Source organism: Plasmopara halstedii (assembly GCF_900000015.1).
Source record: "Plasmopara halstedii genome assembly, contig: Scaffold_2956, whole genome shotgun sequence".
Taxonomy (NCBI): domain Eukaryota; phylum Oomycota; class Peronosporomycetes; order Peronosporales; family Peronosporaceae; genus Plasmopara; species Plasmopara halstedii.
Window position 1 is genome coordinate 300,251 of NW_020189861.1, and position 27,250 is coordinate 327,500.

The following is a 27,250-nucleotide window of genomic DNA, read 5'->3' on the forward strand; positions in this document are numbered from 1 at the left end:
ATTGCTCTAGCAGAACACGTTAATAACTCAAAACGCCTCTATACGCGCGTTTGTCGCTCCAGGACCTTGCGAGGCAAGGTGTTGCACGAGGGTCATCAGCTTTTCAGACCGTCCAGCGTGCCCTGGAACAATCAGGAGAATTGCTCCATCCCCACAGAGGATCAGTCGTAACGACTCAGATATAGGTTGACTACATGTGCTACCAAAAGCAGCAGGGCTGCCGTAGCTTTATGCTTGAAGAAGCTAAGCTAAGGTCACGGACCTCACGATCATATTAGAAACAGTATAAGAGTAGCGGATCGCAATCCGCTTCCTCCAATAGTACTCAAATCTTGAACCAAGGCAAATATACTCTTTCGATCAAACCGAACTGTATTTCTTTTGTTTAATTTGCGGCAGAGCCGCCTATATCTAAATCTGTAGGTATTCCTGATTAAATAGTAGAACCTAATTAAAATCTATAACAACTGGCAGTCCCGCCACGTTGTGGCTTCTAATTCAGGTGAAGCCACACCATTGTGTGACCCACCCTGTATATTAAGGTACGCGTAACCCCGTTACACTTTATGTCTTGATTCTAAATGTCTGTTTCCGAGCTCAAGTCTCCCCAACCGAGTCTTATCTTCCATAATATACACAAGACTATTAACGAACTGAAACGACTTGCTCGGTGGATGAATTAACCAAATTCAATTCATGGACACGCGTATACGGCATTTGGCTCAATGCCAAACTATGGGTTGAAACTAACATAATGAAGGCGACTCCGGGTGCATGATTCTCGCGTGTGAGGCATCTCATGTGTTTATGACGTGCCATTAAGCGAACGTATGAAGATGTAAATAACTGGCATGTGTCAGACGCAACGAAATTGTCGAGCATATAGCAAAGCAAAAGGTTTGGCTCAATAATTTTGCGAATACCAATGCACAGATAATGAGATTGGCCGCTACACAAAAGAGCGAAACTGAGGGCTTTTTTTAGTAACCTCTTCTTTGTATTTTTCGATATCGAAATTGCCATGCATGTAAAATCATGTCGGTCTTAATTTAAAGTGCATTTATAAAAATTTTGTATCATCTAAGTGTGATAAAACCTAGGTTTACATTGCGTGTATGGGAGCCGATGCATGCGATGAGGGTTTTATTTTTGACACGGTTTACATGTGCGCAAATGTGTGCTAACTCACGTTTAAATTTGGTCCAACGATACATAGCGGTCACCTAACAGTATGACTTTTCCTGTCCGATCTAGTCCCCCAGAAAAGAACCACGTGTCGCTCACAGTATTTGTACTTGAGATCCCTGCTGACACATACCACACGCTGATCCAATGCTACAATGCAACAAGCCATAACGTACATGAGATAATGCGTAGCAATGGAGTATCCGCCCTCTCATCAAGCCGTCATGTTTTAAAAATTTCTTTAAGATATATCGGTAGCTAACTATTTTGCCATTGTATATGAGGCATGAGCCAATTCATTCACAGATAGCCATCCTGCGCCTACTTGAACTCGATGTGAAACTGCTAGGGGTTTGTCGTCCGCTTCTGTATGGTGATCTATCCTTCGTACCAATCAGCATAAAGCGAAGTGATAGACAAGGCACCGATAATTGTACAATCGAAGGTCAACCATATACGGGTACTGTGGAGCTAAAGAGCAGTCTAGAGATCTCTCTCATACTCCATTGTATGCCTGAAGTCCTTCGCCTCTGGCGCAAGTAAAGAACTTTCACATCCAGTAATTCATTAGGTCCTTGCAGTTCGAATTTGTACTCCGAGTTCGGTGCGACACCCCCTCCCGACGAGATAATGACCTAGAAGGTAAAAACGCAGGTCATACCCATTCGAAGATATTTTATGAAGATGGTCACCATGTCTGCCTCCTGGAGAGGGTTTGAAGCTATTGTGGCGACTAAATTTTCTTACTCCAGGACAGAGCCCGCTAGCTCACGGCTTTCTTGGCAATGCTTCAGCCGCTCCGAGCGCGTCCGAAATACCAGACAATATCGCGCTAGCTGTCGCCCCAAGCTTTTTATTTAAACTCTTCATACCAATATCTGTTCTACCGTGTTTTCTCAGCTTGAAGACCGCAAGCGCGGCGTTGTTGTTTTGTTCGTAGCTGGGCATATTTCACGGTAATTTAACCTCCCTCGCCTAAAAGGGGGTCATTTGTACGGCTTGGTCTTCAAAGGCCTGGAAGCTCGCAGCAGCGTAAAGTTGACTCAATTCGGATGTACTACCAGCGCATACTAAAAGCTGGTGTGTGCCTCCCGGTCAGCCATTTCAGCAACTAGCTCTTGGCCTCAGCTCTCTGTTCCAGTATGGACCAGCAATAGGCAAGAGCTCTTTAGGCGTGAATTGTTGTCTTGATTGATGCAAGTACTTGACCAATTTTTACTTCATTCTAACAGTGGATACACTCCTCTCATGACTTGGTCGTAATAATGAATTCAAGTGCTTCTAAGTTTAACGAGGCTGCCCTGACGTCGCGCAGAAAAAAGTTGTATTTGAGAGTTTGCGTCAACAATCGCACAGTGGTTGTGCTCGTACGCTCTACTCATGAGCGATTCCAGGAATCTACATAGAAAACTATTTACTCATTCGTTTAAGGTTGTCAAATATTCGGACTAGACCAATTTTTATCATATTATTGCGCCATACCATATCTCCTAATAAAACATTTTAAGCATTTTCATAAATTTTGATATTTTGGTATTCATGAATATTCACCTTCTCACATCAAAGCAATGTAAACTTTGTACAATTGTAAGAACTGCAATTGTACTTTATGGTCACATTCGCATCTGTAGCTTACTCCGTTCATGAACTTCCTTCGTACAGTCTCCATGAGTGCGCTCACACTCGTGGCGACCTGTCGAAATGTAAGAGAATAATGCAAATTATCATTAACTGTTCTGAAGGAAATGCACTGGCCACTTCCCATTGGTCAGAAAGGATTTTTGATCAAAAATAAATCATATGATTATATATAATCAGCCCATACAAAAGTACTTTTAAATCATAAACATACAGCCAGCCATATGTAGTGCGCCACCAGCTTCTTCACGAATTCCTATCTTTTCCTCATCCGTCGTAATTTTGATCTTCATTATGGCACTTGTTTTCGTACCTCGGAATAGATAGTGAGCTCACGACAATATGATACGCACCTCATTACATATATTGGTTTGGAAGGTACGCAAGAATATTTCACATCAGTAGTAGTAAATGTGCCACTTGCAGCATCCTTGGAAAGCCAATAATGCTGCAAAAATCCACTCATGTCGCTAATCGCACAATAAGAGCGCGCATGGCTTTGGCTTCTGTATAAACACGTCGATGCCACTGAATATGCAAAACAAGTTTCGAAGATTACTTGGATAGAGATCTCTCTTTTCTTGTGGCTATCATTCTTGGATAGGGATACCTCCTTTCTTGTGTATCATTCGAAACTTGTGGGCTTTTGAGCTCTGAGAATTACTTCGGTGACGAACTTAGAGCACAACAAGTGAATTCTCAGCGATTTGTTACTGATCATGAATACGATGACATTAATTTTCTATACAAAAGCGCTGCAGAACTTCCGATCCATTTGTGGCCTTAAAAAGCAGCCTACTATCATGCTTTCGACGAAGGTTAAGTGATTGAAAGCAAGTCCTGGGCCAGCAGTCTATCTACCAATTTTGACAAAGTTCACTTTGTCATATCGAATCTATTTTTTGCACCATCGTCACCCAACATTTGACATTGTTATGTCGATAATTTTCGGTGACCATAGCCTATAGGCAAACATTACGATTTATAAGTTGCTTGAACCGAACTGGTAACAAAGCTAACTTTTTTTGTGCTTCCAATCGTAATCTCTCGCTTCGGGCGATAGGCAAAAAAATCTGTTCCTGCGGATAAGGCAACCAAACTTGTCAAGAAAAGCATGTTATTGTACATCAGGTGCACCCGGCAGGCTATTCCTTCGAGCAAACATACGCTATCCTTCGTCTTCAAAAGCGTTGGTTTACACCTTAAACTATTCTCGTCATAAATATGTAGTTGTACCATATGTAACGTAAAGCTATTCAAGAAAATGATCGTGCACATAGAACAAGTGAAGTGTTGTTTTAAAACGTCCTGTTCTAAGTCAACAATTGGCTCAAGCCTTTACATTATCTCAGCGGAAGTGCAAAATCTCGGACTTGTTTGATTGAATCACAAATACTATTTAGCTCAGCATCTCAAGACCTGGAATCAAAACTCAAAACTTTGAAACGGTCATGCGTCTACATAGTGTACTACTCTCTACTGCTGTCGTTGCCATGGTGATGACGACTGGTGACGGACTCAGCACTTCGCTTGATTCATTAACAACTTCTCCGCTTAAAAAATCATCTTCTGGAACCGATATTGATAAGGACAAGCGTCGACATTTGTCTGTACATATAGAAGGTACTCAAGGCATCAAAGACTCGACTGAAGTGGAGGAGCGTTCATTATTCGGTAAGAAGAAGCACAAGAAACATGGGCATAAACATGAAGAAGAAGAAGAACCGGCGTCTGGATCTGGGAGTGCAAGGGAGAGTGATTCAAGCGATGATCAACGTAGAAATCGGGATTCCTGGGATTCCGATGACTCAAGCGATGATCGACGACGAATCCGTAATCGGGATTCTTGGGATTCTGTTGACTCAAGCGATGAACCCAAGCCAAAAGATCGAGACAACTGGTCATGGCGTGTTTAATTTGCAACATTGTAGGATTGTGCATCTTGTAATAAATCTTTGTGTCGCGCTATCACTATGCCTACAACTAAAATTAGTTATAGTTTCTAGTGTAGCTTCGAACTCCCTGATGCGCTGCTTTTTCGCGAAGAAGAGAAAGTTGTGTGCGTGGTCATTTTTGTAGTTTCGTGTCCTCAATTCTCATAACCTGTATCATTTCGACACTACTTATTGAGAACATACAAGTGTCGTGTCTAATAAATCAAAATCAGCTAAGACCTTTGTACTTATGGAATGGTGAATGCACGTTAGGCTGATCGTACCTCTGACGTGATGGAACAATAGACAGACCTTTCGTGAAGAATTTTTTTCACTCGCTTTCTAAAGCGATCAGATTAACAAACCTCTGTAGATGCACTAGTTGTTTTTGCGACGATACGCCATTGCGTTTGATTCTCTATCATTGTGTTTGCTTTCATAGCATTATTGTCTTCCTTCGCAACAGTCTACCGCGTATACTTTACCGCAACACTACGAGCAAATACATAGATGAGAATTTTTAATCACAAAGATGCTTTCATCCTCACGTCTTGACAATTAGTAACCAATCTAGCGCTCGAACATCCAATGGGTTATATTGTTCCTTGAGATCACCCACCTATACTTTCTTGACTCAAATTTTACATATCACCAACTCGCGTTGCTACCACGAGTTATTATGCACAAAGCTGAATCTGTCAGAGTAATAGCGAGAGTCACTCTCACTTATAGTTGTATTCATCATACCATATAATCATGTTAATCCTCTGTAGATCAGTGCAATTGTACTTCAGGCTGCAACTCGTTTCATTTGCTTAAATCCATTCGCCGGAGCAGTTTCTAGACATCCTACTGTTTGGACGTTCGCGATCAAACTTAACTACCTCAGCTCGAGATTATCATCCTCAACTTTGAGTGCGTCTATCTTCTAATAAACACCTTGAGTTCTATGAAAAGCATGTTCCGCTTACTCTAAGGCATTAAGACAAGTCGAAAACTCCACCAAAATAATACACCCCGTTTTAAGGCACTGCTTCAAAAGTTGTTCCCCAGTTGGTGAGTGTTGAAGAACACAAGACACAGCTAGTCAGAAATATGAAAACTACCGGCAAAGGTTAGACACTACCTCAGCAATCAGCAAAGTTCACTACTCCTCACGTACAGTTTCACCATTCAAATCAAAACAGAGGATGTGCAGCATTTAACGGGTTAAATCAGCTTCATACGCACGAATCCAGGCTACCGTACAATCAAAACAACCGACAACATTACCCTGCTCCACTTTCAGTGTAAAGTAAATCTCATTCCATCTTCTTATACAACAACTTCGGTCTTGTTTCGTTTGGCATTATCCACTTCGTTTTAGTCCCTTGATCAACTATCCGTTTCTAACGAATTCCAGCTTCAGCTCCTCTTTGGACAAGTATTGTGCTTCGCATGTTTACTCTAGGCACTTCATTGGCATCGGTACACTCAGATTGACCACAATTCCCTGCATTTTTCCTTTGTCGTTCGTTTTAAGTCGTGGGTCCTCGAGGGACCCATTATCCATGTTTTGTTATCGATGATTACACTCGCGGCGATGTCCAAACTGTTTGTACGTAGCCAACATTTCCAATAGTCGTGCATAGTCCGATCGTCAATCCCCCAAAATCGGCAGTCGCTCTCCCTTCAACATCGTGGTATCAAAAGAACTCTGTACACTCTTGAACACTGAAACTTCTAAGTCTCATATCCGTGCTGTATTCTTCGTGTGATTCTCCAGCTCCGGTCACTCCACTAGCGTATTTTGTGCTATAAGTTAAACGTTGGGCAACTTCACGATAAATACGATTGGATATAGTACTCTCGCGATCTGGTCGCCGGTCGCAGACACCAAACTTGAGTCGCCTCGTTGCGACAAGCCGATATTGTAAACTTTCAAGATCTTCATCAATGCGCTTGGGTGTTGAATTCGTCATACTTCTTTATCCATTCTCTTGGTAAAGCTCTACCCACTTGGAGTCAGTAAACGACACTCAGAAAGAAAGGTAGCGATTCCAGGCGGGATTAACTTCGAGCTCATCAGACGTTACATTACTATTGTTCCCATGCTAGCATAGTGATGTTGTAGCTCACCACTATTACTCTTACGTTTCGCATTGCCCTTGTCAACTTTTATCAAAGAAGTTCAATACTCTGCTCCACTTTCGTTCCAGACGCTAGGCTGTACAATTACGTGTAGCCTGTCACTAACAAGTGCGACATAAGTATCATAATTTTTTTAAGGACATGAAGAATGCATCACTTTAAATTCGATGCTCATTTCTACACTTCTATAAAACATCATTACCAATGTCGGGGGGGACGAGTATTAGATACTTAGGAAATAAGGGCTGAAGTCGGTGGTTGGCGATTTATAACAATTTGTGCCTTCAAGGACACGAGATACCACACACAGGTCATCTTGGTACGAGACACATTACTGGTTGAACATAGAACGAAAGGTGACGATTTTCTTCGGCATGTGCAATGACACAAAAAACGGCATTAATATTTTTCTTACCGATAAAACAGATAAGGGGCGTATACACGTAGTTTAATCACTGGCTGGATTAATACTACAGTCGCTATTTATACACAAACCCAAAAAAAGGTCATATACATTAAGCATGATTAGGGCCGTCGAATAGTACTGTATCAAGTACTATTGGCGCCCGTTGGTAGACGTCTGCATGACTTTACTGGATCATTACTTGCAGGATGGACGTGCTCGCAAGGTTGCACAAGGCTCATTTTGAGATCTGCAATACAATTCAGGTTAGGTTCGGCATTTCGACAACAGCGCTGACTCGATGTTTAATGCCAAAGTAGTAATTTCTCAAAAACTCGTAGGCACTGACTGGCTAGCGTTTCGTGCGTTTATGTCAGGAGACTGCCTTTTACTGTACAAGTCAGTTGAGCGTCGTGCAGCTGTGTGTGTTAGGGAAGAAAAAAATCACGCTTTACACGCGATTGCGGTGGAAGTACGAGACGTTGTAGTCGAATCATACGAGTGAAAAGTGCACATTGCGGTGGGCAATCATCGAATGTTTCGAAGCATATGCATTAAGTTTTCTCATAGTCCGTCCATCTGCTCTAGCGGAAGGTCTCAACCATGAAATTAACTAGCTTAACCTCGAGGTCTGAAAACGAAAAACTGACTATCAGTGAAAGGCGCAGGACAATGTGCAGAGACGGTAGTGATCTCTCTAAACCGTCCCGTCCGTTGCAGCGAGCGATAAAATCAAAAACTTACGGACCAATACAAATTCAAGGAATATTTTACGACCCCCAGTACTCAATATTCTCTACCCCCAAAACCATCGAATGGGGGTGATGAAGATGGAGGAGACTGAGACGTCTGTCGCTACGATGAAAGACCTAATTTGTTTACACATTCACGATGAAAGCGGTGATGAAAATCATAGTGAAGGGTGGGGCGCAGACGAATGTGATTGGCGTTCGTCAAGTTTGTCAGAGCCACCATCGCGCTTTTCAATCGTCGAATTACCAGCTAAAGTACGTGACTCAGTCTTTCGTAAAGCTAATAAGCCACAAAAGAAGACTAAGGAACGATCAAGTACGATGGATACCACGCGTACGTCGTCTGCAGACTCGACACCACGTGATTCTGTGCTTCTTACAAAGACACGACAGGAACTTGAGCAGGTGGAAATATTTCGTCGTTTCTGGGACGAAAAACTTCACATTGCAATGGAAAGATTAGCAGGGAGTCAACCAAAGCACAGTGAAGCATCGGATGAGGTCTTTTACTTGTTACTCAAGCTTTATGCTCATCAAGATGTCATTCAAGAGCTCTACAGCACTTACGATGCTAATGCGATCGAATTTGAATTCTACATCCCACAGCTTTGTACCTTTCTCCTTCACGGGAATTATCCCAAACAACATCAACTCGAGTGCTTTTTAATGTCAAGAAGTGGCGAATCATTGCCGTTTGCACATCGATTAACGTGGTTCTTACGCTCCTTTTGCAACGATGCAAAAGAGTATCATTCGGAATACTTGAGTCTCACAGCGTCGGCAGGGCATGAAATGTCTGATTTACTCTACGCAATTGGCATGCGAGCAGGAGTACCAGCGTTACTAATGAATAGAGGTCTTTGTGTCCAAGAAGTTTCTGCAGTGACACCGCAAAATTTACAGCAGAGAAAATCGATCATATTTCCGACTGATACTGATCTGGAGGCTTCAATATTGGAAACTGATGAGGCATTTGCAGGTCATTTGCTTGGTAAACGAAACAAGCTGCAGCACGAAGCTCGACTATATGAAGGAAATACACAGCAAAAGCAGCTTTTTCAGCAAACGCCTAAGTTTGTAGAAGCTTTGACAGACTTAGCTGATCAGCTTATTCCTACGCCTCGTGCTCAGCGTAATGACCAGTTACGCAGAGGTTTGATGGATATTGAAGCCCAAATGCTGCCCTCTGATGTGATTTACTTGCCGATTGGAAATTCATATCATCGCGTCAAAGGTATCCGAATCGAAGAGTGTTTTACATTTTCAACAAAGGAACGAGTCCCTTACTTCCTCTGTGTTGAAGTGCTGGATTACTCAGTGTCATCAAGTACTACAATATCGAAAAGTCTACGTAAGAGGCGAAAATCCAAAGTTAGTCTAAACCAATCGCGGGTCTATTCCCTCCAACTTCCGTTGAAACATACCAACTTGGTGCCAAAATTTTCTGAAGACAACTCGCCAGTATCCAGTAGTACCTACACGGAAAGTGAGCCGTCGCCTACGTCAATAAATGACATGAATCAGGGTCAAGACGTGGCAACTCCGACTGGTAACGAAGGAAACGGAGATGAGAAAGGTAACCAAAGATCTATGATGGGCTTAAACGAAAGTGAACAGTGCCCAATTGATGGAGAAGATCAACAATGGAAGTTGCCGCAATCTTATCGGCAGCTGCGTCGGCACACTTTAAGCGCTTCGATTCCATTTGGAGAAAAGGTTGTTCACTCGTCTTTGTGCTCTGATATGACGAAGCAAGAAGCTGATGACGAACTCAATGGTCTTCAAATGCAACATATGAAAAATAATGCTACTTTTTGCTCCGAAGTTGAGATGTATGGGAGACCAACTGACAATACTGTATCGTTGGAGGTGCCAGAGTCGGTCATTTCACACTCGAAAACAGAAAGTGAGAAGGAATGTACCAAAACCGGTCGTTCCAAGCCAGAGATTGCTGATAACTTTGTTTCACCGGTAAAGAAAGGACGTCGCTTTTCAATTTTCTCCAAGAAAACCGCGGATGTGTCAGCTCCAGCTCCCGTCGCAGTAAATATTTCTGTCTCTGGCAAAGAGAAATCAAAGCAGAACAGACCAATGGTAGCTGCCATTTTTGCAAACAAGCTGCAAGAAAAGGTGGAAGTATCTGCAAACGCAGCAACATTAGTCAAACCGAGTCCAGAAGTAATTTGTAACGCTGCAGACAAGACGAAACGAGGAAACAAAATGGCGCTTGAGTTCATGGAGAAGGATGTCGCGACTTCGGCGTTTTCGCAAAAACCCAATGAAGGACGAATATCGGTTGTTCTTGAGGCAGAAGAAGGCGACGCCGAAGATACAGATTCTAATGGATGCATATTTTCAGACGAGGAGAGTTATGCGCTCGAACCTGAGCCATCACCTGCTAGACAACCAGCAGCTTCATTTGTATCTATGTTTTTCCGGAAACCTACAGCTGCGTCGATTGACTCGGAATCGGAGTATGCCACGACAAGAGCTGAGGACGCAACTTCATCTCCTCAAAGCGTATGTGCTCGAGAAATTGAGACTTGTGAACGTCGTGTGTCCGACATTAGTGTACGAGATAGTGTTTCTGTTCAAAAGTTACGACGTGATCTTAGTGTAAGTCTTGATTTTGAGGATCCACTGGTGTGGAGAGAACGATTTGATTTGGAAGATGATTCTTCGAACGGAGATCCTGAATCTGAATTGACAGATTGCGATGCACTCGTCGATGAGGAGAATGGAGAGATACATCAGTTAGGTGAAAGTAAAACGCCGAAGGTTGTTTTTCGAGAGTACTGGCAAGATAAGGAAGCACGGATTCGCCGTGATTCACCGTTCGGAGATCATCCTGGATGGCGCCTCCTCTCAGTCATCGTAAAAAGCAATGATGATTTGCGTCAAGAGCAATTTGCAGCGCAATTAATTGCCCAGTGTGACCGAATTTTTCGCGAGTATTCACTTCCGCTCTCCTTAAGGTACAATTGCTATGCTAGCGCTTGCTATTGAACAAAAAGTCTGACTGTCTTTATCCTTTTTAGACCCTATAACGTTATCGCCACATCTGCAAAGACTGGTTTGATTGAAGCTGTTCCTGACACAGTTTCTCTTGATTCACTTAAGCGCAACGATTCACGCTACACGTCTCTTTTAGATTTCTACATTCGACTCCATGGTGACAAAGATTCTAGACGCTTTGCTCGAGCACAACAAAATTTTGTCGAAAGTCTTGCTGCCTATTCAATCGTCTGCTACGTATTTCAAATCAAGGACCGCCACAATGGCAACATATTAGTTGACGCGGATGGGCACGTTATTCACATCGACTTTGGCTTTTTGCTTACAAACAGCCCCGGTAGCAATTGGAATTTTGAGCGCGCTCCATTCAAGCTTACAGACGAATTTGTTGAGCTAATGGGTGGTCCCAGCAGCGTAACCTTCCGGTATTTTCGCTCACTTTGCATTCGTGCATATTTGGCGTTGCGTCGCAACATGGATCAGCTTGTGCTTCTTGTTGAGATGATGCTTGTGGGCAATGCAGACTTGCCGTGTTTTGCTGGTGGCAAGAAAGCTGTTATTGAAGGCCTTCGAATGCGACTGAAACCGGGCGCTCGAACGAGTGCGTGCCAAGTCTTTGTGAACCAGTTGATTGACCAATCCATTAACAATTGGCGGACACGCTGGTATGACAAGTACCAACGAGCTTGTCTTGGAATTCTGTAGACGTGATTTTGAGCTAGTTCGCAAAGTCTTTTTGATTAAGTAGCATAGCGTACGTGTCGGTAACAAGTTGATTATAAACCAGTAGTTCTTAAAGGCGGGTAGAAGTCGTCAGAGTACAGGAATTGCAAGCTAAGTTTTAGATCTTAAGAAATTCATGTATCACTAAGTCTTTAGTGTGGTGACAATAACAAAGTCTCAACATCTTAATTTAAATTTACACAACTGCTAGACTATAACAGCAGATGTGCTATTCAAGACCACTTGTTCAGAGGGTGAGCAAGTATCCACTTGCTGATTTTCTCGAATTGTGCCAACAGTATCATTATCATCCTCTAGATTGGCGCGAACTGGTGAGCCCAAATCCATTTTGTCAATCAAATCTTGTGGATCTGACGATGGAATTAAAAAGAGGAAAAAGATTGGCACCACTTTTAAAGCACTTCGAAGTACAATAGCCAACCACAACATTTCGTATTCGTCTTTCGAAATTCCCATCCAATCGCAAACAAATGCACCCCAGAATTCGCTCACACTGTATGAGAGGTTGGAAATTGACATGAGGAGCGCGAATAAAGTCCCTTCGATCCCCCTAGGACATAATTTAGCACAAAGTACCATGATCGGCATCGTTTTGAGACGACCAATAACATCTGCCACCACGTGGTCCCCCAATACAAACGCCTTGTCTGGTATTCCAATTTCTAAATTGAGACGTGTTACCAATACAACGTCTACAAGCGACACGAGAGCGAGACATAATTGTGCGACAAAAAATATTCTTCGAAACGAGACATTCGTGAAATAAGTATTGTACAGCATTGTACCTGCCATTAAAAATATAAAGCCAATAGCCGAGACAGTTCCTAAGAACTCGGGTGTAAAATGCAGCACGTCAGTAGAAAAAAAGAACAAAATTTGAGTGTACGCGGGACTGATTGCATGCGAGATAAAGACCCACAATGCACACATCCAAACGACAGGAGTGGAAATGGCAATCTTGAGTTGTCGAAGTTGCTTGGTTGCAGACGATACAAAATCGCGCTTGCTCAGCGTACTCTGGGATTCTTCCATAAACATTGACAATAGTAAAGTCGTGATTGGACCCAAAGCTGCTGCACAGAAGACACCACGTACGCCCAAACATGCCGTAGCGGGACCAGATAGGAAAGCACCAAGCATGCCACCTAAAGATGTAGCTACCCACGACAATGATTGCAGGTCATTTGGACCATTTTCAGGATCAAGTCTAGAGATTTCGACAACTCTAGCGTCAATCACCACGTCAATAACAGCTACTGACAGACTTTGTAGCATCAGCATAAGTACAGCCATCGTTGGTGTAGTAACAAGGTCTGGCACAGCCATCACTAGCGTCACTGTCGTTTGCAAGACACTGCAGAGCATGATGTACGACTTTCGGTGGTAGCCAAATAAAGGCAAACTATCCGAGAGAATACCGTAGACTGGCTTGACTCTCCACGGAATCTTCGTGATCATGTGTAGCAATTGCGACTCAATTGGTTGCAGACCCAAATTGTCTTTAAAAAAGTAATTGATCGCTAAAACCGTAAAGCTCGAGAAGCCTTGAACGACGTACACAATTGTACTAAGTACCAAGAAAGCAGTTCCAAACGTATCACGTAAGTGTTGCACCCAGTTGCAGAATTGGCGATATTTGGAGAATTGCGAGACATTGCTGGTTTCACTACGGAGTCGCGTCTTGGCAGATTCTTTCAGTGGTGATAGCGCTTTTATTGTGGACTTTGCTTTGCAGTCGACGGATTGTTCTGTCGAGCTAGTTATCACATTGTCAGGAGAAGACAAGGATCCAATAGACGCATCGAGTGTTTCATCTAGATTAAGTCGTGGCAGACGCCCAGGCGGGGACGTGGCGGCCTTGGGCTCCATGAGAAACGAGTCAGTCAAGATAACAACAAGTTTGGCTGCATGCTCCTCACTCTGACGATAAGCCAAAAGGATAGGCGGCCAATCAGAATCTGACTAATTTTCCAAAGACGAGCAGAACTTAATTATCGCCAATCAGCATTAGGCATTTATCCGATCAAATTATAGGAAAGTAGCAGAACAATAACAATAATGATAAAAAATGTTATTTTCTTACAATTATCCGCGATGACGTAATAGACAGCATCGCAACAGTCTAAATTCTCCAGAGATTACTGCATCTGGTTTACCTGTGGGAATTGTAACGTAGTACGTACCGTATGTATGCGCACAATCACTTTTGTCGCTATTGTACTTCTAACGAAAAACCAAGGATTAAAGGTCGTCTAAAGTAAAGTCCCACGATGAAGTATCACTAATTTTACCCAGACCGGATGAAGGTGCTGAAACTCTATAAAGAAGAGGATCACAGAACAGCAAAGGTGCTTACCTCACACAGTGGGGCTTAACATTGTAGACAGTCGAAGACAAATATAAGCTAGGCAAAACACAATTTATAATATCATTCTTGAATTAAGAGGCAGATGAAATCTCTATCTCGGTTCCATCTATAAGTAAATCGTACGACCCATCCTCTGTGAATTTGTGGACGTGCTCTATGGGTCAAAGCTTCTTCTGCATCCTTGCCACAATTTTGGCGATTCTACTGAGTCAGCACTGTTGTTTGACGGGTCGCCATCTGGAGCACAGGTCATCTCGCGTGTGGGTGGCAAGGATTCTTTTACTCAGAAAAGTTGTGACCGAAGTAGATGTGGAGGTTGTGCGTTTACTATAGAAATATCCGGCATTGTAACGTAACTGTTGATTTCTTACGTGCGAAGCACCAAGTGCGTATGTGAATACTATGTAAACATTCCCACTCGATGCGGGTATTCTGTGTCAGATCGGTGAACGGCAAGTGGATTTGCATGCGTACATCAAGTACGATGCAGCCAAGATTTTGTGCAGACACTAAGTCCTTGATAGGATGTAGCGTGGTTCGCTTCTTTGTTCAGCGCAAATTTCATGGTAAATGGACGTTATCACTTGCTGATGAAAGACACGACATCCTTCTCACTGCGGTGGGTGCTTCGAGCGGGATGGCCGATTTTGCAAAAGAGAAGTTATATTGCACCAGCGCCGTTTTATCATAGTAGTCGTCGCCTGTGTGAAGTTAACGCAACGACAATGTCGTTTGCTGATTGGCCGACACAACTGCTCCATATCGACTCAAATATGCAGCTTCGTCCTGCCAACGATTGCGCAAGTACAGCGCAAACAATCCCGATACGACACGACAATTCATTTATCTTCGTAAAAAGATATCAAAATCGGTTGGGATGCGGCGGAAAAATTTGCTAACAAGGCCGTAATAAAGTCTAATATGTGGATTTTCCGAATTGATTCCAATCCATCCGTCATGTTTCAACCTAGGTAGACTGCGATTTGCCGAAATTTGCTTCCAAAGGGCATGAATGCGTGATTGCGCTTGAGTCTCGCCAGATTAAAGCAGCTAATATAAAATGCTCAGTAATGTCAAGGATCTCCTCAACAAAACGTCCCTCATTAAGTTCAGGGTGCACCAATCCTGCTCTTATCCGTTCGTGACCTATTCATATCCTGCGTCGTTGCACACAGCGACGTCGTCAACGAATCTTTCACAGAGATTGGCAAGATGGTTTTCATCTCTACTAAATATACTCTTGAGGTAAGGTTAAAGACAAATTGGTTTTCTTCGGTGAAGAATGCACTTTCGCTATAAATTGTCGCATGTCACAATGGTAACGTCGCCAAATGATGAGGCGGTACGCACAGCGTACGAGTTTGACGTAGTACGAATTCCGCAGCTGATGGCTATAAGTCGCAAGGAGCTTGGCAGCTCAGATGTCGCTTAATCAACGCGAGTAATTGCACGCCTGCATCGGTTTGCCTTTTACTAAAGGTAGTTGTATTACACGACATTCAGCGGGTCATGTTGCTTCGCGATGAGGAATACAATTACCGGAAACTCTACAAGGTACATGGGATTTCGTTGTCTGACCACCTTAAACAAAAAAGACGTACTATTCGGTGAGCACTTTGCTTTGTAGCCCGATATGTGAAGTGAATAAGTATATTTGCGAACACGTGTTAAAGCAGTGAGCGGGTTAAGCACTCACCGCATGCGGCGGCACCCCTGACCAGTCCCGGTAGAACGCCGAAAGCTTTGATCGCTATTTTGACTTGTTCAATAATCCTCTTGTTGTAATCCTTAAAGCTCTCTGAACAACATGGCTCGTCTTACTGCTGTGATTAAAAAACATGACAGATGTGGATTGATTCAAGTTATTTTTGCAATGGAATGGTAGGACCATTGAACAGTTTATGTGGTACACACTTAGCTGCTGGTTAAATTAGTGTGCACTACGCTAATGAGTGGCTACCTTAGCGCAAGAGTGCGTGGAATCTTCAAGTTCCTCGGGAAAATTATAGTTTGCCGGTAGCCATTATATCAGGGAGATGTCCGAGCTTTACAGCAAAGTATTGGCGTGCATTGTCCAAAGTTCTCGACACCAAATGGATACGTCAGCCGCTGACCATCCGCACCCAAATTGGCACACGGGCCGCGTGACTCGCATATTCTCCAAAGCACTTGCGCGGAGAAATCGCGGGGCCAAAGCGAGTTACTCACGCTCGGTACTTATGCGTTGAATAACGAATAAGTTGCATCTGAACGCTCTACTCGTCCTACAATATGATTTAGCGGTCTGGACGGTACGTTGAATGGCGTTGTCCTAACGGAAAAAATATATTGATTGAAATTGACTTGCTGGTATTAGCCCGGCTACCACAACAAGTAATTTGGGTGAGTCTATCTCAATAAGACAGAGCGCCATGAGAAGACTGCGTGATGCAATGCTAAGACTCAAGGCATACGAGAGCAACACTAGGGACAGGCAAAATACATAGAAATATGTTGTAAGATAATAAGCTCAATCGATTCTTCTCATTCACTAAACCCACGCAGTTTCGGTAATTTTTCATAATATGCTACGAATACCCGACATCGAACTTTTCACTTCCGCACCGCTGAGTCATACTCGATGTTCTGCAAGGAGTGTTCAAGCATATTTAGCATTCATGGCGACGTTATTAAAGCTACGCCACGATCCTGCTATTTTGACCTTGTCAGACAAATGAATTTTGTCGCAGACGGAATACTTTCCCTACCATCCCCTGTAGCAGAGCTACGCTCTATTCCGTCGTAGCAACAAAGTTCTAAGCCGTATGCTGGTCTTACCGGCGAGCTGGCCCTGGCCCAAGAAGCCCAAATTGACTTACCTCAAGAGCAAGCGTAACGCCAATTCTTGCCGAAAATACGGATTTTTAAGAAATTACCCGTTTAAAGCTGTTCGCCCGTTGACGCAGAGTTTTAACATGTGATTAGCCACCAACAGCAAAAAAGCTCAACAAGTTGAGTCACGAGCGCATTCCATCGCTTTCGATTTACGCCCGCCATCTCCACACAGAACAAGACTTGGCAGATTTCGGATGGCCTCCGTGCATATCTCACCTGATCAAAGCCCTTTAAAGATGATGACATTGCTGGTCCATATGATTGGCTACCACTATTTTGGCTATGATACTTAACCAGTTATGGCCATAGTTCGCCAGTTGTCGTTTTCTTGAGAAGTATTTAAGTATTTCGGGCTTGAGCGGTTTATTTGATAGGCGTACGACAACTGCTTCTACTCTTCATGTTGGAAGTACCGAGTTTGCCGATGAACTGCACATATGCGTTCTTTCTTGCGCCCTGATTCTCAGCTGCAATAACGAGCTGTCGCTTGTAAAGCATAGTCGAATCTATGCCCCTCAATTTTCATGAATTAGAAAGAGATTTACTTCCAAATTAGTGTTCAACCGGATGGGAGCCTAGCCCAATCATCTTTGCTAGAGCCAAATTAATATGTCCCGTTGTAGTGTTCTTGGTGGAGTCCACCACTGTATTCTACAGCTGATGCACGTTGTGAGGGAATAGCTGACCTCCTCGACCCTTGAACTACCATTTGCGGGGTATATTTACAGAACATCTACAGATTGAAGCCGTATAAACATGTCTTGTAACTCTAGGACAGGTTGGCGAGCAACTTTCGTGAACTACAAAATATCTACTCGTGCTATCACTCGGTCTTAAAGTTGACGACGAGTGCTGCCAGATGCAACTGGTTTGTCATGGCTGATGCTCAAAGAGAACGATTTCAGCTATAAACAACGCACAGTGAATGGGTTTATGCGTTTAATCCTCAACTAAATCGAAAATTTTTAACAGCAACTGCTTTGTTTTCAGTTGTGAAAATTTTTCAGAATGAATTCAAGATCAATTAAATGCAAATTATACTTCTTTTGCTATCAATATTTATGAACCTTTCAGGAAATCATGAAGTAGGACGTGATCCGCTCTTTTCTAGATCACAATCAATGCAATAGAATTGGTGTCTGCTTTGCATAGTGGAAGCTTCGAGCGCAAGTAACTGCAACAACAACAAGCATAGATACTGGTCCTGTCAGTAACCAGACCAAGATGCTCGGTCGTAAGAAAAGATAACGTTAGCTCTCGTATTTCAAGAGTATATATTTCAAGCATTGCAACTAGTATCGATGCTAATTGTATGCAAAAATTATTAAACTAAAACTGTATTTCTTTTCTGACGCGCGGCGCACGCATGCAACAAAACCAATCCGATCTGAAATCTGTCATTGTCATGAATACCAGCTGATAAATATTTTTAACCACACCAAAATTAGATGTGAATTTCATTTAGTCTTAGTTTATGGTATTGATAGTAATTGTATCAAATGTATTGTGGTTAAGTACTCAAGCTTTCACTATATATCGACCAAATCACGCCGTAATTACATTTTAAAACTGCAGAAGGTGCTAACAGCGCTAATGTGGAGCTGCAACGGATACTCATCGGATGTATGGTTAGCCCTTGAAGGAGCAGCGGTTGAAAAATCCGTACTACTTGGGTATATGGCAAAAGCTTCGCAAAGTAGTAGTACTTATTCGTACATCAATGAGAGAAAGTCGCTTATCTGCCTGTCTTCAGCAAAGTGAACTTTACCTAGGGTGTCGTATCACCCCTGACAATGCAAAGTACGACCACGATGCAGAAGTCAAAGTGGGATACCATCAGCGCCCAGTTTGTGTCGCTTACAGCCTTCCTAGTGTCCATGAGACAGCTCAAACAGCAACTGATGAAGACAATTACTCGCAACAAAGTCGCGAAGATCCCGTTTTTGGCTGGGATGTCGTTAATTTCATTAATTTTGGCGCGAGTGAGAATTCTCTGATATCAGGATAGCATGCAAGGAAAGAAGTGGAACTTCAGGCACAGCTGTTGTCCATTGGGCGGTCCCTTTTGTGCAGTGTCACAAACAAGGCGAAATTAGTGTAACTCCCCGCGAGTTCCGCATTTTATTGGTGGAGAGTGTAATGGAATATGTACTGTAATCTTGTGAGCTTGATCCATATACATCGCGCACAATTGTATACTGTACAAGTGGGTGAATACTCATTGGCACTTTAATATCAGTATTGATAATGATGACGGACTTCATAATGGAGAGTTTCTTGATACACGTGTTTGCTAGCTGCACACTCACGATAAAGACAATTCCAATTGAGAACGATAGTAAACTGTATGCACTTTGGAGATAGCAGATCAAATTGTCAGTCTTAGCGACGGTGTCTTTTCCGCTCCTGATAAAAGCTAAGAAACTATCATAAGTCCTGTGCTAAAACGGACACTGAAATTCAAAGCTTCTCGATACGAAGAGCACAGCAACCCTGTCGCACGAAGATCGGACGTTTTCATAGGTCTTTGCTGACCGACTTGGCTTGCGCGAGGATGCATGAAAATTTTCCAACGCGCTGAAAACTGAAATTTTTTAAGAGCGGAACAAGCTGCGTTGCATCAAAATCCATGGTGGGAGTAGTGCAGCAGATCAGGCAATAATCGATGCTGCCCTTCGTGAGCTTTTAGCAATAATTGCTCAGTATGAGCTAAAGGATGCGTTCAACATAGGTGAAACAGGTATGGATGTTAGTAACGGAAGTTAATTAATTGATGTCGTCGTAGGATAATTTCCTTCCATGGTTTCAGAAAAGACCATTGCACAACAGTAGATTGAGAGACGTAGACAAGACAAAGTAAGTTTGTTTGCATATCTTTGGAATGTAAAGGTTGGCTAAATTACAATTCTCCCTTCTGCATCATAAAACCGCATCACGATTGCCTTTGCTGCCAACGCAGATGGGTTAGAGAAGCTCAAGTCATTGTTTACTGGAAAAATAAAATAAGCCTTCGCTCTTTCGATCGAAAGACAGAAAAACAACTGGGTTTTTAGTATTGCAGCAATAAGAAAGCGTGGATGACCGGCGTCCTCTTCCAGGAGTGGTTGAAAAGGGTTGACAACGAAATGAAGGTACAATATGTAAAAGCTTTAGATGTGTCCTCAACTATTTCAATCACTGTTCTTTTAGACCAAAGATAGTAGGATCCTTCTTTTACTAGAAAACATCACTTCTCAAATAGTCGACGATCACGAGGTGAATATTTTCGAGGCGGTCTTGCTTCCTTCAAACTGCACGTCTAAGACCCAGCTCAGGGATGCTGGGATAATCTCCGCATTCAAGCGACATTACATACCTTATCTTCTTTAAAATACAGTTGTCGTGACGATCGGGGTCAAACCAAGCAATGAAATGAAGCAAAGCAGCTTGGGAATAGATTTTAGTAGCTACCGCGCCAACTGTTTTCGCCACACTGATCTTTTTGCAGGGCTCCTCAAATATCGATGCCCAACATGGATTAGCAATACATTGAAATCGACCTTTGCGATGCTAGTTAAAGGCTTCCTCTTGATAATTCTATGACTATTGAAAAGCTTATGAGTCCAGTGATAGAAGACTACACAGCAAATATGGAATTGAATGACGACGAGATTATAGCGATAGTTCAGAAGGCGGAAATAGAGGAGAATGACGATCAAGAAAACGAAGATGTGGGAAAGCAGATTGTCACGAATCAGGAAAACTAAGGAGCCTAGCAATTACTGCTTCACTGCTAGATGTGACGAGTTTCAAAGATAGAGTGGTACATAGGCGCATTCGAGAAGTGAAGAAATCTCTCAAAACGACGGCGACAGTCCAGACTGCCATCAATTCGTGGCTGATTTTAAATCAGTCCAGCATGATTGCTTGGCAGTTCATTGTCTTTCACATAAACAAATTTCATGTTTGTATGAATTGTTAATTGATGCAGTACCTAACGTCGCATTATGATCATAAGACAGAAAGACCCGAAGGGAGCTAGTTAGGCAAAGCGCTATAAACTCGGGTAACTCATAATTAGCTACTATTTTACCAATTATCAGTAAGTACTTGGCTACCTACAAATAAGCTTGGTGGAACAAACTTTTAGTAGTTATTCGAGGTTTAATCCGAGGGACGACTGTATTCGCTGATATATATATTTACTCCGGAATATATGACACAATACATGAACACAGTATATTGAGTTCTACCACGTATACGCACACAACATTAATCTATATAATGGAGTCAGCACAAATTGTACTGAATACCAACGATATAGGGCGTGAAAGCACAGCAGGATGAACCAATCCAGTTGATAGATGGGAGTATATCATCCATCGTCAATCTCTTGTCAATCTCTGTTAAAGCTGTCATCATGAGCATTGGTCTCCTTTTCAGAGTCCTCATAGCTTGCATCATCACAATTCAAGCCCAAAAGTCCAGCCTTCCAAATTCCGATGACAACATAATTCCATCCAAATTTCATGCCGGCGTGACGGACTGGTCCATTTTATCGCCGGATACACACGATCCACGACGACTTGAAAACAAAGGTGGATCGAAGAGTGAGATAATTGACGACGATGTCACCCCTGAGCTACAAGTATCCGTGTATGGAAGCAAACACACAGCAGAGTCAACGGTATTAACAAAAGATAAGGTAAACTCAACCGAAAACAATATCAAGCGTACTATCGCGTCTAACTCCTCTCGCGAAACACAATTCTCAGATCAATTATTTATTTTATCAGGCCAAACTGTTGCTTCGCTTACCATTCAATCTGGCAAGCATATCAATGCTGTCAGTCTGCTCATATCATTGCCCGTGAAAAAGGTTTTTAATCACGGTGGAAATGAAGGCGTGTCAAAAACTTTAACGCTAGGAATCGGGGAGCATATTACGTCAACGGAAGCACATTGGGGAAAGCTAGAAGGCCGAACTCATCTCTTTTACGTCAGATTTAACACAAGTATGGGAAACTCAATAGCAGGAGGAACAAAGACAAAAACTCAACGTATTGTTAAAGCTCCAAAGGGCTATCAATTAGGAGGATTCTTTGGCCATGCAGGAAACGAAATCATTCACCTCGGTGTGATCTGGACGAGTATTTTATTCATTGCACCAAATCCGACGACATTGGCTTCATCGCCAACACCTTGGATACAAAAGACTATGAGACACGATAAAGTGGTGCCATTCAAGCAGCCAAAGCCTGTCACGGTCGCTGAACACGCAGCTGTGAAGTTTAAGCCCCAGATTAACATTGTTAATGGTTGTCATCCATACCCAGCAGTCAATGCCACTGGAGAGATTAGTGGCGGACTCAAGGCGTCAGGGAGCTCTGATGCAGGATGCAAGGGATCTGAATATGGCTCTCAGGTCTATGGACGTTCAACGTGGCACAGAGGACTATGGGCTATCATGTATTCGTGGTATTTTCCCAAAGATACTGCTTTTCCCTTACTAGGCCATCGTCACGACTGGGAGCATATAATTGTCTGGATTGACAATCCCTCTCTTTACAAGCCACGAATTCTTGCCGTCGCATCCTCTGCACACAGTTGGTACACTGTTCAATCTCCACCTCACACCGATCGTGTCAATGGTACAAGTGTTAAGGTCAAATACGCCGGAATTTGGCCACTGAATCATGCTCTCACTAGCACGACCAAGTCTGGAGAGTATCAAGATCTTATTATGTGGGAGCAACTTACTGAAGCTGCCCGACAATCACTGCAACAGGCAAATTTTGGGATGGCAAATGTACCTATGAGGGATGGAAACTTTCTGGATAAGCTTGATACGGCGTGGTCATTTGCGCGTCTAAGAATTCAGACATAATTGCACTGTGTAGTTGAATAGAGATATAAAATTTACGCGTTCTGATGAACGCATGTTTATCATGGCATTGCTATTAATTCAATGTGGTATATACTTTTGTCAATGGTATACGAAGACGGTCAAGGGAGACTGAAATAGGTGGTAGATCGTCCGAGTATGAATGACGACTTGTCTTCGGTGGAAACAAATCGTCAGATAGTGACATGTCAATCACTTGCTGCTTAGTTAGCGAGTCACGACCACAATTAGGCCAAACCTCGACGGTGATCGATTCGTCTTCCAGGTAATTAACCAACACAACTGGTACGCTCGCTAATTCGAGTTGAATTCCAACGTGATACCGGTGATGGCCGTCTAAGATAGCGCCCGTAGCTCGATCAACCAACAGCGGTTCCAAATAAGCATTCCAACGCACTGTAGCACGACGGAGACCCTCGACGCGGTCCCAGCTCACAACATGTTCATGGGCTTTCAACCAGCTGAGAGATGCTAAGTGCACCTCCAGTTTCTTCGGTTGCCGTTGTGGACGAGCATCAAAGTGATATTTGTAAAAGTATGACGTCGGATCCGCAATTCGCGTCAAGAAAAACTTTTCTCGACGCTCTTTATTATCCGACAACAAATCTTCCAATGTCGCAGCCTTTTGTTGACAAAAACTCGATGTCAGGTCATTCTCGCGAATTGCATTGAAAAAATCATTCGGGTCGAACGAAGGACGACTAATGAGATCCATTCGTGTTGACTTTCGAATACGATCAACTAATCGCAGTCGGCCTCGAAATAAACTTTTTGTCACCGATGCAGCTAGATTTTGAGCACCGCAGATCAAGAGAATTGATACATTTTGCAAGCTTGGTTTGCGCTCTAACAAATGCAGTGTTTCCTTCTGCATCTCTTCACTTGGCACTACCGGCGTCACAGGAAGACAAACTTGTCGCAATATCGATAATGGAATAGAAATTGGTGGTAAACTTTCTGAAAACTTGTGACGACTTGTTTTAGGCGGAAACACATCAGGTGACAAGGCCATAGCAATCACTTCTTCTTTCGTCAATTGCGAACGTCCACAGCCTGGCCACACATCTACCTGAATTGTTTTGTCACCCAAATAGTCCACTAAGACAGCTGGTACCTGCTGAAGACGCAATTGAAGAGCCACATGATAGCGATGATGACCATCCAAGATCGCTCCAGTCCTTACGTCTACCAGTAGTGGTTCCGTATACGCGTCCCACGATAGTATTGCCTTACGAAGTCCATTGACTCGTTCCCAGCTCACAACCTGTTCATGAGGCTTAAGCCATTTGATGTCAACAAGTTGAACCTCTGCTTTTTGTACAGCCAAATGGTGGTAATCATCATAATGAAAACGGTAGAAGTATGACGTTGGATCTGTCACACGAGCTACAAAAAATTCTGCAACTGCCGATTGGTCTTGACTTGATGAATTTTGCAGCACCGAATCATCCTGCGTCTTAGGGAGCCAAAGATGCTTTCTCATCTTCTTTGAATTGCGAATCTCATGCTCCAGACTCGAGTGCGCATTACTACAGACCTCCTCAGCATCTGCCAGTCGAAAGGGTGCTACATTGCGCAGCACATCATGTGCCACGTCTTTGCCCTTTAAATAAAGCCGCATGGAAACCTGACGTAGTAATTCGCGTCTCGGATGAAAAGGTGATGCCGCGATCGCCTGATTATCATCCGCCGACTTATTTAAATCATTCGCGACGCAGCACTTCGCCGAGCGTACAGCGTCAGTTGCTGCTGTATCTAAATCTACAAGTAAAGGGGTGTCCTTGATCGAAAGTCCCAGTAGCATTGAATCATCTACAACAATCTCAGGTTGTTCCGACTTCATTACGAATAAATTTGTTCGCAATCTACAAGTAAAGTACAAAGGTGAAAACGTCAGCTTCGGTATGGAGTGCAAGTTTTAGACTCGATAACAATAAGATTTATCATTTTGAAAGCTTACCCAAAGTAGGGGGCCATCTTAAGAGATAAAAAGAGTAAATGAAAAACTGCGGATTTAACCACAGGGTTAAGTTCTAGAAAAAATAAGCCTGATTAAGCATAAAAAGACTAAAGCTCAAGATTTTGCCAAAGATAGCTTAAGAAAGTCTGATTGACTCTAGTGTAAGACCAATTACTTAGTCTTCTTCTCTTCTTCCTTAGCATCGTCTTCCTTCTTGTCGTCCTGGCTATCGCTTTCTTCTTCTTCTTCTGTATATTCCAACAGCTCCTTAAATTCACCACGAACAAAAGCGGTAACTAGTGCCGAACCAAGACAAGCTGGCACCAAATACAGTAGCGCGGGTTGTGCGGCATCAAATATATACATCACAGACACCGTTGCTACGAGACCAAGCGTGTAGAAAAGGAGGTTGACATAGAAGAATGGCTTGGGGAACTTTTGCATGCTACTGCTTGCATTTGCACGATGCGCGTCATAGCGCAGCAATAGCGCCACAAAAATACCAGGAATCACAATATCACCGAGCCCAAGAATAGAATTCTTTTGCTTTTCAGTTTCAGTCGCAAATTCACGCGGAAAAATGAGTTTGATCGGAGCGTCGAAAGATGTGGCAACTGTCACCATGACGTCGGTGCCAAAAACCCAGAAAATGTCGTAAAAAAATAGACCACTAAGAAGAATGGCGCCTACTTTAAAGCTACCGAGCGAAAGAGCCTCGATACCCTTAATTGAAAGCGAGATCCCAAAGATGTTATTCAGTACGTAATGCTTAGTGTGGAACCAAGCGGCAGCAAAAGCAGCAGCAAAAACAAAGGTGAGCATCCACGCCGTCGACAGTTCGAGCTTGTAAACGCCGTAAAAAGGAATCTTGATGCTGCGCTTGTAGACCGTGGGGTCACCTTTAAACACAACCGTCGATATCAGTGGGCTAAAGGCTTCCGTAAGACTGTAGGCGCCGATAAGCGCAAAGTAAGAGGTCAACAGCAAGTTAACGAGGTCTTTGTCAAATATCTTGAAGAGAACGTAGAGCCCTAGAAGGACACCAGATCCCAATAGAGGAAACATATACGCATCCTCTGCTTTCATGACTTCTTCATTTTTCTCCCCACTGGCCTCTCGCGCGTGCTTCAGCTTGAGCGACAGCGTCGAGCCAATATACACGATAGCAGAGGCTGATGTGATAAGTTGCACGGGCACGGGGATGAGGATGAAATTAGAAGCGAGCAGGAGAGAGATGAGTGCCACATAGCAGCCATTTTGGACGGAATCAGTCATAGCAGAATGCGGTATTGACGAGGTAGATGCCACGTGTAGAAAATGTGTCACTCTCTGTCCATCAAACGTCACTGTAGTGAGTTGGACAATATTACATTTGCTATTTATATAGTTAACTATGTAACGACGGTAAATTATTGACCTGCAAACCGAGCAAACCTCAAACGCACTGGACCACTCATGGAATAATGATTCATGTCAAGAAGAGGTCCGTCAAACGCGTAAGCTGCTTGCCCCACGCAGTCCATGATTAAAGATTGTAAAACATAGACGTTCGATATGTTATTTATAATATAGCATTTCCAGAAATATAAATATAATCTGGGCTACGCATTCTCATTGCAGCGGGGCTGTACTAGCTTTGCGCTTGGAGGAAGCGTAATTTTGGTCACCAACCTTTTGTTCAATACTTAGAACAAGTACGAGTTTAGCGGATCGCAATCCGCTAAACCTGCGGCAAAACCGCCAAATTTTAAATGCATAGATTTTCCCAAGTATGTATAGTAAAATCTAAATACATGTATGACTACTGGCTATCCAGCCCCGTACCGTATTCTTGTTTGGGTGTGATCACACCATGCCCATCTGGTGTGACACACACACATGTAACATTGGTATGTGTACCCCGTTACACTCTCTCCCATTAAGATTGAGAACATTTACAGTTCCAATCGATTATTGCCTCAACGAGGCTTGCGTGTCCGTTACACTGCGTTGGAACGAAACGACTTCCTTGCTTAATGAGCCCTGTGGCAATGACACTGAAGTCTCCAAGTCTTGCTGATTTCGACAGCGCTCACAAGCAGAGCCCAACTTCGTTTTCTGCACGCGGTACCATGTCGGACCGTGTATCCGCGGCATCGAGGGATGAAAATCCTAGGCTCGATGAGCCCGAGCGTCGTGCTCCGCACACGCTATCAGTGACGACAACCTCGTTGGAGAGTGAAGGTGATCGACTACGAGTCTGACACTCCTTTTCCTGAAAGGGATGACCAAGAAGGCGAGCCGCGCCAGCGGCGTGAGATGAGCCCTGCTCGCGCCTTGCGGACCCCATGTCCGTTTCCTGACCTCTCATCACCTGAGGGACG

The 27,250-nt window shown here is 43.3% G+C and overlaps 8 protein-coding genes across 8 annotated transcripts; 3 read left to right on the forward strand and 5 right to left on the reverse strand.

Moving 5' to 3' along the window:
* Nucleotides 1-645: 645 nt before the first annotated feature.
* PHALS_06158 (uncharacterized protein) lies at nt 646-1,023 on the reverse strand (the record flags this gene model as incomplete). The annotated part of the gene is made up of 1 exon (XM_024719397.1): nt 646-1,023. One exon carries the CDS (start codon nt 1,021-1,023, stop codon nt 646-648), a length of 378 nt encoding a protein of 125 aa, XP_024584700.1.
* Nucleotides 1,024-2,957: 1,934 nt separating this feature from the next.
* PHALS_15146 (uncharacterized protein) lies at nt 2,958-4,272 on the reverse strand. Its single transcript, XM_036407204.1, has one exon. It carries the CDS (start codon nt 4,099-4,101, stop codon nt 3,799-3,801), a length of 303 nt encoding a protein of 100 aa, XP_036263450.1. The 5' UTR covers nt 4,102-4,272; the 3' UTR covers nt 2,958-3,798.
* A 2-nt stretch (nt 4,273-4,274) lies between these two features.
* PHALS_06159 (RxLR-like protein) lies at nt 4,275-4,739 on the forward strand (the record flags this gene model as incomplete). The annotated part of the gene is made up of 1 exon (XM_024719399.1): nt 4,275-4,739. One exon carries the CDS (start codon nt 4,275-4,277, stop codon nt 4,737-4,739), a length of 465 nt encoding a protein of 154 aa, XP_024584702.1.
* Nucleotides 4,740-8,120: 3,381 nt separating this feature from the next.
* On the forward strand, nt 8,121-11,762 carry PHALS_06160 (Phosphatidylinositol kinase (PIK-K); the record flags this gene model as incomplete). Its single annotated transcript, XM_024719400.1, has 2 exons — nt 8,121-11,017; nt 11,081-11,762. The coding sequence occupies 2 exons, from the start codon at nt 8,121-8,123 to the stop codon at nt 11,760-11,762; spliced, it is 3,579 nt and encodes a 1,192-aa protein (XP_024584703.1).
* A 225-nt stretch (nt 11,763-11,987) lies between these two features.
* On the reverse strand, nt 11,988-13,670 carry PHALS_06161 (Major facilitator superfamily domain, general substrate transporter; the record flags this gene model as incomplete). The annotated part of the gene is made up of 1 exon (XM_024719402.1): nt 11,988-13,670. The coding sequence occupies one exon, from the start codon at nt 13,668-13,670 to the stop codon at nt 11,988-11,990; it is 1,683 nt and encodes a 560-aa protein (XP_024584704.1).
* A 7,772-nt stretch (nt 13,671-21,442) lies between these two features.
* PHALS_06162 (NLP-like protein) lies at nt 21,443-22,909 on the forward strand (the record flags this gene model as incomplete). Its single annotated transcript, XM_024719403.1, has 1 exon — nt 21,443-22,909. One exon carries the CDS (start codon nt 21,443-21,445, stop codon nt 22,907-22,909), a length of 1,467 nt encoding a protein of 488 aa, XP_024584705.1.
* Nucleotides 22,910-22,982: 73 nt separating this feature from the next.
* PHALS_06163 (transcriptional regulator) lies at nt 22,983-24,904 on the reverse strand (the record flags this gene model as incomplete). Its single annotated transcript, XM_024719404.1, has 2 exons — nt 22,983-24,792; nt 24,888-24,904. 2 exons carry the CDS (start codon nt 24,902-24,904, stop codon nt 22,983-22,985), a joined length of 1,827 nt encoding a protein of 608 aa, XP_024584706.1.
* A 154-nt stretch (nt 24,905-25,058) lies between these two features.
* On the reverse strand, nt 25,059-26,162 carry PHALS_06164 (aspartyl protease family; the record flags this gene model as incomplete). Its single annotated transcript, XM_024719405.1, has 1 exon — nt 25,059-26,162. One exon carries the CDS (start codon nt 26,160-26,162, stop codon nt 25,059-25,061), a length of 1,104 nt encoding a protein of 367 aa, XP_024584707.1.
* Between the last annotated feature and the right edge of the window lie 1,088 nt (nt 26,163-27,250).

Excerpts from the sequence above, each read along its gene's own strand:
- PHALS_15146 (XM_036407204.1), bottom strand. The coding sequence starts at position 4,101 with ATGTGCACGATCATTTTCTTGAATAGCTTTACGTTACATATGGTACAA.